Source organism: Malaclemys terrapin, chromosome 1 (genome assembly GCF_027887155.1).
Source record: "Malaclemys terrapin pileata isolate rMalTer1 chromosome 1, rMalTer1.hap1, whole genome shotgun sequence".
In the NCBI taxonomy this organism is placed as follows: domain Eukaryota; kingdom Metazoa; phylum Chordata; order Testudines; family Emydidae; genus Malaclemys; species Malaclemys terrapin.
Window position 1 is genome coordinate 87807673 of NC_071505.1, and position 16944 is coordinate 87824616.

Genomic DNA, 16944 nt, shown 5'->3' on the forward strand with positions numbered 1-16944 from the left:
ACAATGCTCTGCGTCCGATTGGCCTGCCTCGAGACAGACCCCCCCGCCCACGTGAGACGGGATGTGACGTCATTGGAAAGCGCCGCTTTTCGGGAACCACATGTCCCGGCGCTCCCCTCGGGGGGTCAAAGGTGAAGCGCAAGATGGCGGCGGATGCGGAGCATGGGCCGCTGGAGGAGGCGGTGGAAGAGCCGCGGAGCTTCAAGGACCTGGTGAGACAAACAGAGAACGAGCCCCCCCCCCTTCTTCCCTGGGCCCGGCGTCTCCTGCCCGGGTCCGCCCTGTTCTGGGCCCCGCGCGGTGTCCGTCCCCCTCGTCTCACGCTGGCGCGCCCGGCTTCCGGGGGGGGGGGGGGGGAGCGGGTTAACCTGGGACTTGGGAACCTGGTTCAGTTCCTGGCTCTGCTACCGGCTCCCTGCGGCGCGTCCCTCTGTCTCCATTGCCCCTCTGTGCAGCCCGGCCCTGCCTCGCCGCGCGCGGGGAAGAGGCGCACGCTGAAGACTGTGGGGCTCAGATACGAGGGTGGTGTCGGAGCCAAGCACCATAGCGAGCCCTCCCCTACTGCCTGCCCGGGACCTGAGGGTGATGCCATCCTGTGCCCTTCCCCGTCTGCTGAGTCTTGCTGCTTATTGCTTAATCTTTGAGAGTTTAAAGTAGACCTGGTGCCAGCACTTGCTGTGGGACCTGAACACACAGCCCTCCAGGTGTGCTGTGCTGGTACTATTTGCCTCTTTGCATCAGGGGTATCCTGGAAGGGAGTGGGGGGTATTAACTGGCAAAGTGTCCAGCTTTCATTTGGGGCTTCAGTTACTCTTGGTATGAGAGCTAAAGAGATGCTATTAACATAAAATATGATTGTTAAAAAAAATTTAAAGTACATGAAAATGTCCTAATCCCCTGCCCCCAGGTAACTTTTCTCTTTTAAAATCACTTTATTCTGTTCTTCAATATTTTTCTCTGCCCCGTTTCTATATGAAAAAAACTAGCCAAGTAACAGGGAAGACATGGGGAAATGCAACTGGTTGTATACAAAGTGCTGTGGAATGCATGAACTGTGATCTTAGTTATAGTGATATTAGCAGGTACTTGTAGTAAGGGGGGGTAACATTTTCAGACAGATTTGACTTTTTGGGTTTTTTTTTAAGTTGAGGGATTTCCTTAAAAGCAATCCCCACAGTTTGTGGGTGCAGCATTGAGTGTCCATGGGTTGACTGGGTTGGAGTCTAGCTGGGCGGTACTTAACTGTGTCAGCTGCATTCGATTAGTTAGCTTGGTAGTTTCTGGCCATTTGTTGATGTTTTTCCCCTTTTTTCTTTTACTCTCAGGGAGTAACAGATGTGCTGTGTGAAACTTGTGACCAGTTGGGATGGAAGACACCAACTAAAATTCAAGTTGAGGCTATTCCTGTGGCTCTCCAAGGTGAGCAAAATCTGCTTCTCTGTTTCTGAGAACAGGTGTGGGAAGAAGGGTGTAGACTTCATATGGGTGAATCTTGTAAGGGTCTCTAATTCTTGAGGTCATTGAAGACAATGCTACACTCTCCACAGGAGCATGAATGTTAACTCCAGTATCCTGTCCAGATTCTAATTCAGATCTGACAATCGATCTCCCTAAACCTCCCCTGCGATTTTAGAAGGATACAGTATTCCTCACTGCCTGTATTGCTGTTTAGTTTTGAAGTGCACTATAAAGATACGGCATTGGGTAAACATGCTGTTTAATGGAGCTAGATGAAAAATTCATAGCACATAATTCAACACATTTTGTTTTTCCTCTTTGCAAAATATTAGTGTATATCATGATCTTCTCAAAACTATTTTCCAGTTAATGCCAGTAAATAAATCTTGCTCTATAGCAACTTAATTAACAGTTCGTAGTGAATATTTGAAATTTCAGCTGTCTTGATTAGTCACATAGATGCTAGGGATGTAAATATCCTTTAAAAAGTTAACCAGTTAAACGATTAAAATTATGTCGTTTAACTGATTAACCAAGGTCCCTCTGGCTGACCTGGCACAGGCTGGAGATTAACAGTTATGGTCAGTTAACCTTTTACATCCCTAATAGGTGCGTGGTATACTTCTGCTCTCTGCCTGAAAGAAGGTGTATCTTAGAATCAGGTTTCCAGAGTGAATAATTGCTCATTCAAAATGGCTTTCTGGGAACACCCTGTAATTGCTGATTTCAGTTATGTTTTTAGCTAACATTCCTGTCACTAAACTCATTCACTAGAATATTCATCAAGTGAACACTATTGGGATAGGAAGACAATTCAGTAACATGTTTAAAAATGTGAGTTATTTTTTCAGTGTTTGCCTTGTCCTATTACTTACTTACTTGGCAGGTGCATTTGAATAAAAGCCACATAGGTATTGGTACTTCTAAAATTAGTTACACTTTAGGAACTTTCCTGGTTGAAGGCAAGGATTGGGGTTATTTTAACATGTGCCTCAGAACAGACAGTGTCTGGCTAAAGCAAGGTTGGTACTGCTACTGGATCTGTCTGCAGCAAGGTTCCTAAGCCCTGAAACGTGTCTAAAACTGGACCAGATTTCCTTATCAGTCATGAAGTGACAAAGATAATTTTTTTGGACATATTTAATCATATGAGGGGAATGGTGTATAAAATGGCTGGATTTAGTGTAAAGTGAGGGTTTACAACCTGAAGTTCTAAGACAAACTATATGCTGCTTGGAACCTAGTGGGAAGATGAAAGGGACTGTGGGATTCAAGTTAACAGTTACATAGAAATAAAACCATGTTTAAATGCTGCAAAGGTCTGTGGAGGCTCCCTGTTTTTTTATTATTATTATTTTTATTAAAATGGAGATATCCTATCTCCTAGAACTGGAAGGGACCTTGAAAGGTCATTGAGTGCAGCCCCCTGCCTTCACTAGGAGGACCAAGTACTGATTTTGCCCCAGATCCCTAAGTGGCCTCCTCAAGGATTGAACTCACAACCCTGGGTTTAGCAGGCCAATGCTCAAACCACTGAGCTATCCCTTCCTTCCCCCCCCCCCCCCCCCCCCCCCGCGTTCAGGTGTTGTGTCCTTGCACCCCTTGTTTACTCACTCCTGTGAGTACTTGCTGGTACAGGTCTCTCAAATCTCATTATGGGGTTCTCTTTTCTTATGATGCTGGGAGGGCATCTCTCTAGGCTCTAGTATAACAGGCTTTTGCCTCCACCTCTCCCCTTGTAGGCCGGGATATCATCGGGCTGGCAGAGACAGGCTCTGGAAAAACAGGGGCCTTTGCTTTACCCATCCTGCAGACACTGCTGGAAACACCCCAACGCTTCTTTGCTCTTGTCCTCACACCAACACGAGAGCTCGCCTTCCAGATCTCGGAGCAGTTTGAAGCTCTTGGATCCTCCATTGGCGTCCAAAGTGGTGAGTGGCCTTCTAATGGGCCTCAGAATTGTACAGTATTCTGATGTTACTGTGTGAAAATTTGAGGGAGTAGGACAAAGCTGTTAAACTGTAAGGAAGGGAGTAGAGAGTATGGAATGAGGGGAGATTGAAGAATAGAGCATGGGAGTGGGGTTGGCGAAAGGATTATTGGTGAGGGGATAGTATTTATGGTGGTAGTATATCACCTTTTAGTGTGAAAAAGAGCATGTAGCAGTCTGTCTTCCCTGAGGTGTACATCCAGGCAGTGGACATTTCCCAAGAGGGAAGTGGGGAGGATCACCCATAACCACATGTTAAATTGTCAGCCATAAATTTGAGTCACCACCCCCAGTGAACTGAATAGGGGAGTTCACACCTATCAGGCTTTCTTTGCAGACTCCCTGCATCAGTTCCATATTCAAATTAATGTTTTAAGGTTTAGTTTGCAACCATAAGGGCTAGGAACTCTGAATGAATGCACAGATTTTGCAGCTAAATTTAGCAGCAAGGGGTGGATTTTGCAGCTAGCTTTGTGACTGTGGAAAACATAGGGCCATGACAGTAAATGAGCTGGGACTTGAAATCTGGATTAGGATATCTGGGGGAAGATAGTTACTGGTCAGGGATGCCAAAATGAAGTTAAAGAGAATTCTTATTAAGATAAGTGGCTTTAAATTCCTATACATAAATTGTGGGTGGATTTGAAAGGGGACAGGAATAGGTAGATTGTTGGTTATAGTGGTGGCTTGTACTGGTTCTGTTCCAGGGGGACTCACTCTGCCTCTGTTTTTTTTTTTTTTTCTTCCCCACAGCGGTTATTGTAGGTGGAATTGACATGATGTCACAGGCTCTGACCTTAGCCAAGAAGCCACATGTTATAATTGGTAAGAAATCAGCATGTAGAATGATGCTTGTAATAAGATCACAGGCCTCCTAAGGAATGCAAAATGGTAGTGTTGGTTGTCAGAAGTTCCTATATGTGTCTGGCGGGAGCAATGAGTGTAACCTCAGTGTGTTCCTTTTGGCTTTGAAGAAGGGACAGTGGATGTAATGCAAGCTCATCTCAAAATTGTCCAGCCAAGTTGCCTTGAGACTGGTCTCCCATTCTCCCCCAAGAACTCAAGCAGCATGGTCTAGAGCTCTTCTCAGGATGCCTCTGATCTGGCCCACTTTTTCCCTTGGAAAGCCTGGTCTGGTTGTCTCATTTTAAGACAGCTCTGGTGCACAGGAGCTCTTCCATCCAGGGAAAATCAGTCTGCTTTGGCTTCTCACCAATCATCTTCAGTTCCCAGCACAGCTCCATACTGCTGTGACTGCCTTTACAATCTTAAGCAAAATAAACCAATTCTATAGCAGAGTCCCTCCCTCCTCACTTGCAGTGCCTCTTCCCTCCTTACGTGGACTGCATTCTGGGACATTTTTCCCATTACTGTCACCTTTATCTTTCTTTTTGATTGTCTGTTGGTAGCAACACCTGGCCGTCTGATTGACCATCTGGAGAACACAAAAGGTTTCAACTTGCGAGCTCTTAAGTACCTGGTTATGGATGAAGCTGACCGGATCCTCAACATGGATTTTGAGACCGAGGTGAGGCCTACGATACCCGCCGTAAAGGAAAAGTCCTATAGAATTTAACAGATGAAATCAATGCAGTCTTAAGGAAACTATTCTAAATGTCTATAAGACTTAATAGAACAGTGGTTCTCAAATGGCGGGTCAGGTCCCCATAGTGGGTCACCACCCCATTTTAATGGGGTTGCCAAGGCTGGCATTAGACTTGCTGGGGCCTGGGGCTGAAGCCGATGCCCAAGCCCCACTGCCTGGGGCAGCAGGGCTCAGTTTACAGGCCCTCGGGCTTCAGCTTTGCCTTCCTGCCCCCCTGGGGTGGCAGGGCTCAGGCAGGCTCAGACTTTGGTCCCCACTCCCGGGGTTGTGCAGTAATTTTTGTTGTCAGAAGGGGGCGCGGTGCAATGAAGTTTGAGAACCGCTGTAATAGAAAATGAAATCTTGCTGTAGCTTTATTAAACTATCCCACAGAACTTAATAGTAAATTCTATCTAACTTTTAACATCCCGTAGAATTCTCTCTTAAATTCTACACAATGATTTAAACACTTTAGAAATGAGCTAATCTCTGTTAAATTCTGTTGGATTCTTCCCTAAATGTTTATCTTGTTGTTCCTCGTTAGGTGCACGTGCTGATGTACACACTTCTGCAGCTATACTGCCTGTTGACTTTTGGGGTCCATGGTGACTGTCTAGGTGTCCCAGCCCACAATGCAGCTTCATTTTATATGGCTCTTCTAAAAGAAGAAAGAACAGGAGTACTTGTGGTACCTTAGAGACTAACAAATTTATTAGAGCATAAGCTTTCGTGGACTACAGCCCACTTCTTCGGATGCAGTGGGCTGTAGTCCACGAAAGCTTATGCTCTAATAAATTTGTTAGTCTCTAAGGTACCACAAGTACTCCTGTTCTTTTTGCGGATACAGACTAACACGGCTGCTACTCTGAAACCTAAAAGAAGAAAGGGATTTATTGCGATGGCCACTCCTCCCGTATTCGACAGATTAGCATATGGCCCTGTATTCATATGTTCTCTGCATTCTCTGCTTGGAACACTTACTTGAAGGGGCGCATGTCTTGACTTCTACTGTGCCTCAATAGCAGGTTTTGCCTCCTCCCTCTTTCTTTTACAGGTGGATAAGATCCTAAAAGTGATTCCCCGAGACAGGAAGACATTCCTCTTTTCTGCCACCATGACCAAGAAGGTGAGAGCCTAACTTTTCTCAGATCAGCCTGTTTGTGTTGAAAGTGGGGGAAGGGGTCATGGATTATCTGATAGATGTTTCTACACCCCTTTCCTCCTCCCTTAGGCTACATCTACACTATGAGTTAGGGATGTGATTCCCCTGCTCGTGTGTGTATACTCGTGCTAGCTCTCATTGAGCTAGCACCTGTATAAGAGTGGCATAGCCATGGAAACGTGGGTGGTGAAGGCATGGCTTAGCCATGCCACGTACAAATCTGCCTGAAACTGGTGAGTACATACTTGGCACGGCCCAGCTGTGCCTCCTACCAGTGCTACCGTGGCTACACTGCCGTTCATGCTCACACGATCTTGAGAGCTAGCACCTGCACACAAGTAGGGGAATCCTGCTCCTAGCTCGTAGTGTAGACCTAGTCTTAGAGCTGTGTTGCTGGAGGATTAGTGTCTTGCTAATACCGACTTATTTTGATTCCTCATTCAGGTGCAAAAGCTTCAGCGTGCTGCACTGAAGGACCCTGTTAAATGTGCTGTTTCCTCCAAATATCAGACAGTTGAAAAACTGCAGCAGCATTATATTTTCATCCCCTCCAAATTCAAGGTAATGCCTCTCTTCTCTCCCCATCCTCAAAGCCATTCTTGCCCCTTCTTCATAGTTACTCTCCTGCTCTTTCCCATCTTCTCTGGCTTATGGTTGAACTTGTCCTTTGCTCTCATGTAGTCTGTACCACTGCTGTGTTTGTTGATCCTTGCAGGACAGTTACCTGGTTTATATCCTGAATGAACTGGCTGGGAACTCCTTCATGATATTCTGCAGTACCTGCAACAACACTCAAAGGACAGCTCTCCTGCTCCGCAACTTGGGTTTCACTGCCATACCCCTCCATGGACAGATGAGTCAGGTAGTAGCCTATCTCACTCCTTGTTGTGTAGGTGTATATGAGATGAGGATGTGCCACTGTGTCATGACCAACTCGGAGAGAAAAGAGACCATAACGTGTGTAGGACTGGCTTCCTAGAGCTTAATTTAACATTAATGCAGCCACCAAATTCCAGTGTACCAGTATCAGTTGTTCCAAGTGAAAGCTTAATCTCCCAATCCTTCTGTATACAGAAGGATAACAATAGTTTAACAAGAATAGGATCAGTACTTTGCTGTTTGATTCCTTAACTTTTGAGTTATAAACTTGTTTCTTTATTTTTCTTTCTACTATCACAGAATAAGCGACTGGGATCCCTGAACAAGTTCAAGGCAAAGGCCCGTTCCATTCTGCTGGCTACAGATGTTGCAAGCAGAGGTCTGGACATCCCACATGTGGATGTGGTGATAAATTTTGATATTCCCACACATTCCAAGGTGAGATACTCATCTTGATAACCAGGGGTGCCTATCACCTGATGCTTAAGATTGATCACCGAAGCTCACTACAGAACACTTTCTCTTCTTTCTCCTCTGACTGGAGCTCTTAGCTCACTCTTCTAGATGAAGCTGTACCATTTCTTTCTATGATGAAATTTGTACTTGGTCTTGCCTTTTGGGTATATTGGTATGTACTGCAGAGCAGGGGGCGTGATAAGTAGGGATGCTTTCTCTGTGCATGGGGGGAGTGCCAGGGGGATAAATTCGTTTCTGTTGCATCATGCTAAAGGGAAAATATCCACTTTAATCTTGGGAAATATTCCAGTTTATAATGATTCCAGTTTCTGTATGTTGTGGACTTAAAAAAAAAAAAAAAAAAAAAAAAAAGTCAGTGGTAGGGTTTTTTTTTTTCTGTGTTTATAATGAATTTTCTTTGCAAGGGAGAAACTGATTAGACTAGAGTGCTGTGAAATTGTACAAATTTATCAAACGGAAACAGACACTTTACTAAACCTGAAGAGTTATTAAAATCTTAAGACATCTCTCTATGTAAGTCATAGCATTATCAGATGTGACTTTTCAAGTTGATGGCATTGCTTGTTAAGACTAACTTATAGCTCAATATCTGCTGTTAGGTAAACAATATTCAGTATTCTAGAAATTAAAACAGACTATTGTTTCCTGTAATGCTTATGGTGTACTAGTCCCTCTTATTTGTTTGCAGAGTCATTAGTCCCTGTTCTTGAAGATTTTAAATTATGAAAAGACTACGGGTAGATTATAAACCTATTGGGTCATCTAGTCCAGGATTTCTCAAAAGTGGACCACATCTTAATAGTTACTTGTGGACACCTCCCCTTGTAATTCACTGTCTCAGACCTCTTCCCCTCTTATTTCTTGCAATCGTATAACAAGCCAATGGAAAGTGTAGAAAAGTGGCTAAAGTATTTTTATCTGCCTTACTGTGGTTTAGGAAATGAGTTAGTACCATACAACTAGCAAGTGCTCCTCCTCTCAGTTAGAAGACTTCAGATCTAGTTCATCTTGCCCACTCAAGGCTGTTTCCCACTGTATGTTCTCCAGAGCTTTTGTCTAGTATTAAATGACCCTAGCAATGGAACTTCCACGTCCCGTAGACCATTCCACAATCCAACAGACTACACCCAAAAATGTCTTGATAGTTCACCTTATTTATATAATGGTTTAATTTTGTCCTGCAGATTTTGCAGTGCAGTTGACTGTCAGAAAAGGAAAAAATGAGGAGGGGCACTGTTATAGGCCTATACCATAATTCAGAGATGGGTTAATGCCAGAGAACAAACTAGAAAGCTGCTTTCACCATCCCCTCAATTCTCAAGGAGCTACACATGCTACTTCTTTGAGCATAAATCCTGACCATTGTTTCTCCCCTCCTTCATGGCTTCTGTTTTGTCCTAGGGAAATGCATAGTCCTCCCTGCATAGCCATTTACCTGCTGCTTGTTGGGGCCTCCGTATACTTGGGCACAAAGTGCACTTCCAGGGACTGTTTTCAGTTCAGTATTTGGCGGAGCACATCCTGTTGCTGACTGAGATATTTGCTTTTAGGATTACATTCACCGTGTGGGGAGGACGGCTCGAGCTGGACGGTCTGGCAAATCCATCACCTTTGTCACTCAGTAAGTACCCTCAGGGTGTGCCTGCCTCATCCATCCTGCTTCAGAGTAGGACACACCTGTCCTCCTGCTCCATGAGTAGGGAGCATCTTTTTTGCCCTGAGGAGCAGACAGAGCTCAGTGTGGTGAGCTCTGATAGGAGCTACATACGGCTGGCTGACTCTGGGTGGAGGCTGTGGTTAAGGAAAGCCCATACAGATCAGTCTTCCCAGGAATACTTTGGTTCTCATTTTTCCAGGTATGATGTGGAACTATTCCAGCGCATTGAGCACCTCATTGGCAAGAAGCTGCCTGTATTCCCCACACAGGAGGAGGAGGTCATGATGCTAACGGAGCGTGTGGCTGAAGCCCAGAGATTTGCTCGTATGGTATGTTTCCCTTTGTCCCTTGCTTCTCTCCATTGCCCTGAATTTCTCTCTGAATGGGGAGAGTTCTAGCAATTGCTCACCTTGTATGGGGGTGGGCGTTGTTTGTTTTTTCAGGAGTTGCGGGAGCAGGGAGAGAAAAAGAAGCGATCCCGGGATGAGGCCAATGATGACGATGACACAGAGGGAGCTACAGGTGTCAGGAACAAGGTGGCTGGTGGGAAAATGAAGAAAAGGAAAGCCCGTTAGCCAGATACTTAGACTTCTGTCCCCTTTAAGTTTACATGGGCTGGGGCAGTACCTACCACACAGTATTTCCATCAAACCTGAAGCCTCCAGAACTACACTTGTAAATGGCAGGCCAGTTGGAAAGAAATTTTCTATCATGTCTGCGTCTCCAGCACAGCCTTCAGACATAGGGTGAACCTGCACCCTGGTAGTATGCTGGAACCCGTCCTCCTACTCAGGGTTGGTATCTGTTCTAATGCTGGGCTGTAAGCGGGAGTCGTCTCCTGCAGCTGGACTGTCCCCTGGACCTGGAAGCAACAGTCTCCTGGCAAAACCCATTTTTATAGGGATTAAATGGGAAGTGTTGGCCTATGGATACCTTTTCCCCCAATCATGCTGCAGCCTATCATCACTCACCATCCAAACCTCAACGAGTGCCTCTTTATAAGACAATTGGAAGGAAGAAGAAAACTGAGAAGCACCTTAAATTTTCCAGAGTATGACGCTCCAGGATGGGATTCTCGCCTTGAACAGAGACACTCCTGCTGGGGCAAAAACTCCAAATATATTTTGCTTAACCACAAATCAATTTGCTTTTCTGTGTATTCTAACTTATTGTGCCACTTCTGCTAACTTTCAAAGTTATCTGTTTTAAGGGGTTTCCCTCCCATGTAGGTCAACATCATCTCCACCCATCACCATGCTTTCTGTGACAGCTGTCTGATGTCCCAGACATTGCAGTGACTTCATATAGTCTACTCCCGCTGGAGGAGAAATGCCAAGAAAATAGAGGCATGGGCAGATTTATGTATATGGCTTTCTATGCTCCCACTAGTAGTCACTGACTCCTGTAGTACCTGAGAGCCAACATGAGGGGGCAGTGTTACACAGTCAAGCAGCGAAGCCCTTTATGCTGGAGGAACAGTAATAGATTATCAGATGTTCTATTTCTGGCTTTTCCTCTTTATCCCAGTACTGCTTTCTTTGTTTATTGCTTCTGAGCTTAGTAGAATATAAGAAGCACGAGAACTTCTGTGTAAAAAGTGGAAGAAAGAATTCAACTTCCTTTTCAATACACCAGCAGTCTGGTTCTAATTCCTACCGGTAGTAAACCAATGCTAATATGAGCTGAAAGGGTGCTCTTCAGTTACCTTCTAAAACATGCCACCTCCTCAGGCAACTGAATAATTTTGCTGTCTGGGTGGTTTACAAAGTGTCTGTTAGAGCTGGTCAGAAACAAGAATTTCCCTTCCCTAGAAATGCACATATATGGAGGAAGGGGTTCTGAATGGGAAGGAAAAACCAAAATTTTGACATTTAAAAATTCTGAAAAACTGATTCAGGGCCAGTTTGTTAATGTCAAAACATTAAATATTAAATGCAATATATAAAAGTCAGGAATAGTTAAGGTAAAAGTGTTTATCAAAAGCAAGTGTTCTAACTTTCTTGTGAAAGTTCATCAAGATTAAACACATTCCTGCAAAATTTCAGTTTATAATAAATAGCATTTTCCAATAATACTTCTGACAAATGGTTGATGAGCTCTATGGCCTATAATACAAACATATGCCTAAGGTGGTGGTCAGCTGATGCATAATATTTATCATTAACCTTGACTGCCTTATCAGCTATTTATCCTGGTCATTTGCAATAACAACTTACTCATACCAAACATCCAAGCAGCTTCAACTGGATGTGCACCACCAAATTCTCAAGTCCATTCCTTCCCAAAAGGGTAGAATGCTATCACTTGGTTGAAGCCTGTGTAAGGGTGACAGTTTGTAACTCCTCAGTGCTAGACACAAGAGCGTTATGTTATTGTAAAGGAGTGTTTCGCTTTTCAGTGGGACTTCAAGCCCTTGTTTCTGTCTCAGGAGCAGCTCACAATCCTGGACTTTGTGATCTTATGTACAAATTTACCTAAAACTATCAAGTACTCATTTAAAGACTTTCTCGTGCTCAGATTTAAAAATTTTATTAAAGTGAATGTTTAAAATTAAATATACACAGGTTAAGAGGGAAGGTACTGTACATCTGGGGTCAGGCTTGGGTTGTGGGGGGTTACAGGTATCGGTTGCAAGGGTGAAGAGATATATACATATCACATAACTGGCCTAGACCCGGGGGGCGAGGGTGCAAGAGTTTTTAAAGTGTCAGTGGATAAGTGGGCTCAGGTACGCCACCCATGGAATGTATAAGGAGTCCAAGTCAATATTGGTGTAACGAATGAGTACGTGGGTGGGGTGCATCCCTTGGTTTGTCAGGGAAGGAAGTGAGTTATTTCCCTGGGCGGTGGTCTCAGTTACTCAGTGTGGTATTACTACAATGATACAGTTAATCTTCACAACACCTCTGTGAGGTAGGGAATTGCTGTTATCCCTATTGAAGCACAGACCAAGGGCTTGTCTACAGGAACAATTAGCCTGCAGGAAGCTGGATGTGATTCTACCCCCCATCCGTTTGCTACAGTCTCTGTGTGGGTACCCTGCTGGCATGTAACAGCTCCGTGCAGCGCTTTGATCTAGTAGTTCTTTTTGAGGAAAGCACATTAACAAACATCTGCAAGGTGCAAAAGAGCAGTCACCCAGCTTGCTGCCCCCCAGTTGTTTTTGGTGACAGACGCTGAGTGGTGATTTGCACCAAGTTTCATAGGAATTGTGTGGTGGAACAGGGAAAACAACCCCTGCTAGTACTCTAACCACTCGGTGCTCCTTCCCTTTTAAAAGCTTTAAATAAACCAGTGGTTCTCAACCCATGGGCTGCATGCGGCCTAGTTAGCACACAGCTGTGTGCTAAAAAACAATTCAAAATTTGCTGCTCTGGCCTGGCAGGGCCAACGGGGGGGAAACGGTGGCAGACAGCCCTGCTGGAGTGCTCCTGCCAGCAATGTGTCTGTGAGTGCTGCAGGGGCCAGGGTGTGGGAGAGTGGGTCTCTGGGGAGGTCTGTGAGGGGGGGCTCTGGGCATTGAGGGGGTATGGGGTGCTGGTCAGCATAGGTGAGGGAACTATGGGAGTGGGGGGTGCTGGTGCACCCCTGGATTTTACGTGGGTCTCTGCTCCTGGCCCTGCACCAGGGTCCTATGTGTCCAGCAGGGCTCAGGTCTTGTGCCCAATGTAATAGGGCCCTGCTCCTGGCCCTGCTCTATGGATGGGTCTCTGGGCATGGGGCTTGTAGCGGGGGGGTGCTGTGGTTCTCAACCTGTGGCCCTTGTAACACATTGCTACACAATGATAAATAGGTTGAGAACCACTGATTTAAGCTTTATTTCTCCCTAAGCCCTACATAGAGTTAAACTAATGGTAATAGACCCTGGCTTTACAGATGGAGAGAGAGAGTTTAAAAAAAAAAAAAAAAAGCAGCTTTTTAAAAGCTACCCTATACCTGCTGTGTAAAGTGTGTTTTTTGGGCTCATTAGTGAGCTGCCGAGCTAGTAGCTTTATCACTCATGACTAACATAGTCAGCTCTGCCAAACTCGTGCTGATTAGCATGTTTGTTGCATAATCCTCTTATTGTCTGTTCTAAATATTAGTTGGCATGTGGTATGAGAAGGCAATGAGAGACTTTGTCTCTTCTGGCCATTAATAGTACAGCCTCTGCACTGGCAAAAATGTTGTTTTCATAGTTCTGTATTCCCAGGAGGTGAGACATTCCCAGTGCTCCATTCCTCCTGCCGCTTCCTTACAGAAATGATGTTTAAAATACTGCTTCCCGCCGTTGGAGATTCCAGACTAGTCACAGGGGCTGGGGCAAAAGAAGAGTAGTGGTGGTGGGCAAGAGTTATATGACCCTGAATCCACTGTTTTCCCGCCTGAAATTGTCCTTAAAATCTACATTCTCTCCCTGCGTCTACAGTGATCTCTAACACAACTGCCTGTAGGATTCAATAGCAGCTCACAGGCACAAACGCTGTGAGAGCATCTCAGTCCCCCAGCCCTACTAAGTGATGTCCCCCGTCCCACCCACCCTGAGCAGCATGTAGCTTTCCACTGAGTAAGGGGAGTAAAACTGAAAATAAACACACAAAATAAAGAGAAAGGAGGGTGATTGGTGGGGAGGGAGAGCATGTTTATCCACCAATGAGTAAGGGAGCTTTGAACAAAAAGACTGGGAATTGCTGTCCTAAGGTTCCACACTTATAAAAGTGAGAGTTCCACCTTGGCTTAGGACAGGGGTTCTCAAACTGGGGGTCGGGACCCCTCAGGGGGTTGTGAGGTTATTACATGGGTGTCATGAGCTGTCAGCCTCCACCCCAAACCCAGCTTTCCCTCCAGCATTTATAATGGTGTTAAATATATAAAAAAGTGTTTTTAATGGATAAGGGGAGGTCGCACTCAGAGGCTTGCTGTGTAAAAGGGGTCACCAGTACAAAAGTCTGAGAACCCCTGGCTTAGGATCTCAAGCTAAGCAGGGTTGGCTCTGCTGGTCAGTATGTGACGGTATGTCTATACAGCAATTAAGCACCCACGACGGGTGCATGTCAGCTGACTCAGGCTCATGGGAATCGGGCTGCAGGTCCGTAAAACTGGAGTGTAGATGTTGGGGCATGGGCTTGAGCCCAGGCTATGGGATCCTCTCTCCTCACAGGGTCCCAAAGCCCTGGCTACAGCCCTAGCCCGAATGTCAACGCCACAATTTTACAGCTCCGGAGCCTGATCCCTGAGTTACCTGACACAAGCCAGCTGGGGTGTGTAATTGCTGTGTAGATATACCCTCAAAGGCCTCCAAGGAAAATCCTTGTATAGCTGAGAGTGGTGGTGGTGACTCAGTGCATGGCAAGCTTTTGTCTGAGTGAGTACTGAACAAGCATTGCAGTATGATTTAAGGGGTACTATGCTGTTGGAGTAGGGAGCTACCTTTTGATGAAACTTAAACCACAACTCAAGGAGCACTGTGGGGTAAAAGGCGAGCCAGAACACAAGCCTCTTCCTTCCAGTGGACATTGGCTCTTGTTCCATGGCACAGGATTGTGAATCTCAGATTCTGTCTTGCATGGGCACTAGGGATCCAAGATCCTCTGTTTCCTAGAAACTTAATTATAGGGAGAATGTGAGAGGAGGAACGCTCAAATTTCAAAGAAAGCAAAACCACTCCTTGTGAAGGAATATAGGGCGTTCCTCATGAGAAGGGGAGTGGTCCTGAGAGGAGAGGTATTGACGTCCTCCCCCGGGCTGGAATGACAAGAGCTATAAAATTCCTAGCACTAGAAAACCAAAGTGCTTTCCCCACCCACATTCCTGCGCTGTGCCTCACCTACTCAAGCAATGTGTGTTAATTTCAGCTAAAAATATCACAACACGTTTGAATACCGGGAAAGAGTTTCTTGGTATGATTGTACCAAGAGCGGGTGCTTACGTAACCGAAACAAGAGGGAGTGGGGAAGCGTAGGGTCCTAATACTTATTCTGTCCAGGAGGGTAGAGTGCTAATCTCACCCGCTATTATCAACACCTGTATCTGATTTCAGAGTTGCAGCCGTGTTAGTCTGTATCTGACTTCACAGGATATGAGCAGGAAACACCTTTCTGTGGGGAGGGTAGCTTATGTCAGCCTAACTATGGAAGTGTCAACACTTAAATTTCACTCCCACCCATGGGGAGCTAGCATAATAGGCCTCGGGAGGTTCCGCCTCCGGCACGGCTACCAGACCCCCGGTTGCAGGGTTTGGCGGCAAAGTTTTTGCTTTTATTATGCCCTATGCAGATTCCAGGACGGCTGAGGAGGCACATACTGCCTTGGCAGCTGCCCCAGAACCTGCATGGAGCATATCAAAAGCGTCTTCTACAGACGCTTTTCCCCTGGGTGGTGGGCAGGTTGGGTCCAGGGAGGGGAGGCACAGCGCAGCTTCGGCCAGCCCGGCCAGAGCTCCTCCAGGCTTGAGGGGAGGCTCAGGGCTTTGGCCTGTCTGGCTGGGGCTCCTCTGCTCGGGGAGGGCTCAGGGGCTCCTCTAACCCAAGAGGGGGGACGCTCTGGGCTGCAGCTGGCCCCGGGCTCCTCTGGGCAAGGGGTGGGGGGTTGTGGCTCTGGCCACGGGGCGGGGGAGGCGCAGGGGGTCTCGGGGCTCTGGCTGTGGGGATGGTGTGGGCGGAAGGGGCGGAGCTGGGGGCTAGCCTCCCCAGAGGGGGGCTCCACCCGCTGCCCATGCTCCCACCGATGTCATTGCACTGCTACGCCAACTTAACTCCACCTCCACGAGCGGTGTAGAGTCAAAGTCGATGTCATTCGGTTGATGCAGTGTCAGTGAAGATACTGTGTTGCTTATGTCGACTGTTGTTGGCTTTCAGGAGGCTCACACTGACAGGACAATCAATACAAGTGCTCCTGGTGAGGACGTGCACCACTGACGCAAGGAGCAAAGTGTAGACACACACAAGCAATGTAATTACTGCGGCAGTTCTATGGTGATGTAAATTAGGTTGACTTAATTTTGTAGTGTAGATGTGGCCTCAGTCCTTGGCAGAGATTGCTAATAAGGCGGTCATGAAGTACTAATTTTGAGACGGCATTAGACTCCAGCAACTTATTTCAGTTAGGTAGTAAATTATTCAGTGTGATCCTTGATCTTATTCCCTCCAAGCTTGGTCTACAGTAGCCTGAATTTGGTGGCATTCAGGGTTAAAATTCAGATGAGGAATCTGGCTTGAGGCATTGTAGGGCACTGGGATGTATTTGACAATGGGTGTATTGTGGAAAGGGGGTGGGGGCTGAAGATGATCAGGAAATGGATTGTACTGGTTTGTAATTTAAAGTGATGACAGGCTGCCCAGAGCCCTTTTTATGTATAATTTGAAATACATTTCCCTTTGGGGGGTCTCTATATCTGTTACTGAGTGGGAATCCTTGTCTTAAAAAGTAAAGGGAGCCTTTCTTTTCAACACCTTGCTGTTAATGGAGGGAGGCAACCTAAAAAGATTAGGCCAAGGAGCGGAGTTGTCTCCTTTTGCTAGAGTCTAGGATCAACTGACCAGAGGGGTTGAAACTTGAGCTGCCTCGGCCATATCCCTGGACTATATAGGGTGAACCTGTGACCCATCACAGAAACAGGGTATGCAGTGCTGTGAAACAGTAGGGTTACCATATTTTGTGCCTCCAAATGGAGGACACCCCCAGGGACCCCGGCCCCAGCCCCGCCCCCGCCCCCTCCCAAAGTCTCCGCCCCCTCCCCTGCTTCCCGCGAACATTTG

General features: G+C 46.2%; 1 protein-coding gene across 1 annotated transcript; it reads left to right on the top strand.

The window, feature by feature from the left end:
- Positions 1 to 130: 130 nt before the first annotated feature.
- DDX47 (DEAD-box helicase 47) lies at positions 131 to 11767 on the top strand. The gene is made up of 12 exons (XM_054029769.1): positions 131 to 212; positions 1326 to 1419; positions 3201 to 3389; positions 4202 to 4273; positions 4858 to 4976; positions 6088 to 6159; positions 6640 to 6756; positions 6911 to 7057; positions 7375 to 7512; positions 9102 to 9172; positions 9408 to 9537; positions 9652 to 11767. The coding sequence occupies exons 1-12, from the start codon at positions 144 to 146 to the stop codon at positions 9781 to 9783; spliced, it is 1350 nt and encodes a 449-aa protein (XP_053885744.1). The 5' UTR covers positions 131 to 143; the 3' UTR covers positions 9784 to 11767.
- Positions 11768 to 16944: the final 5177 nt, after the last annotated feature.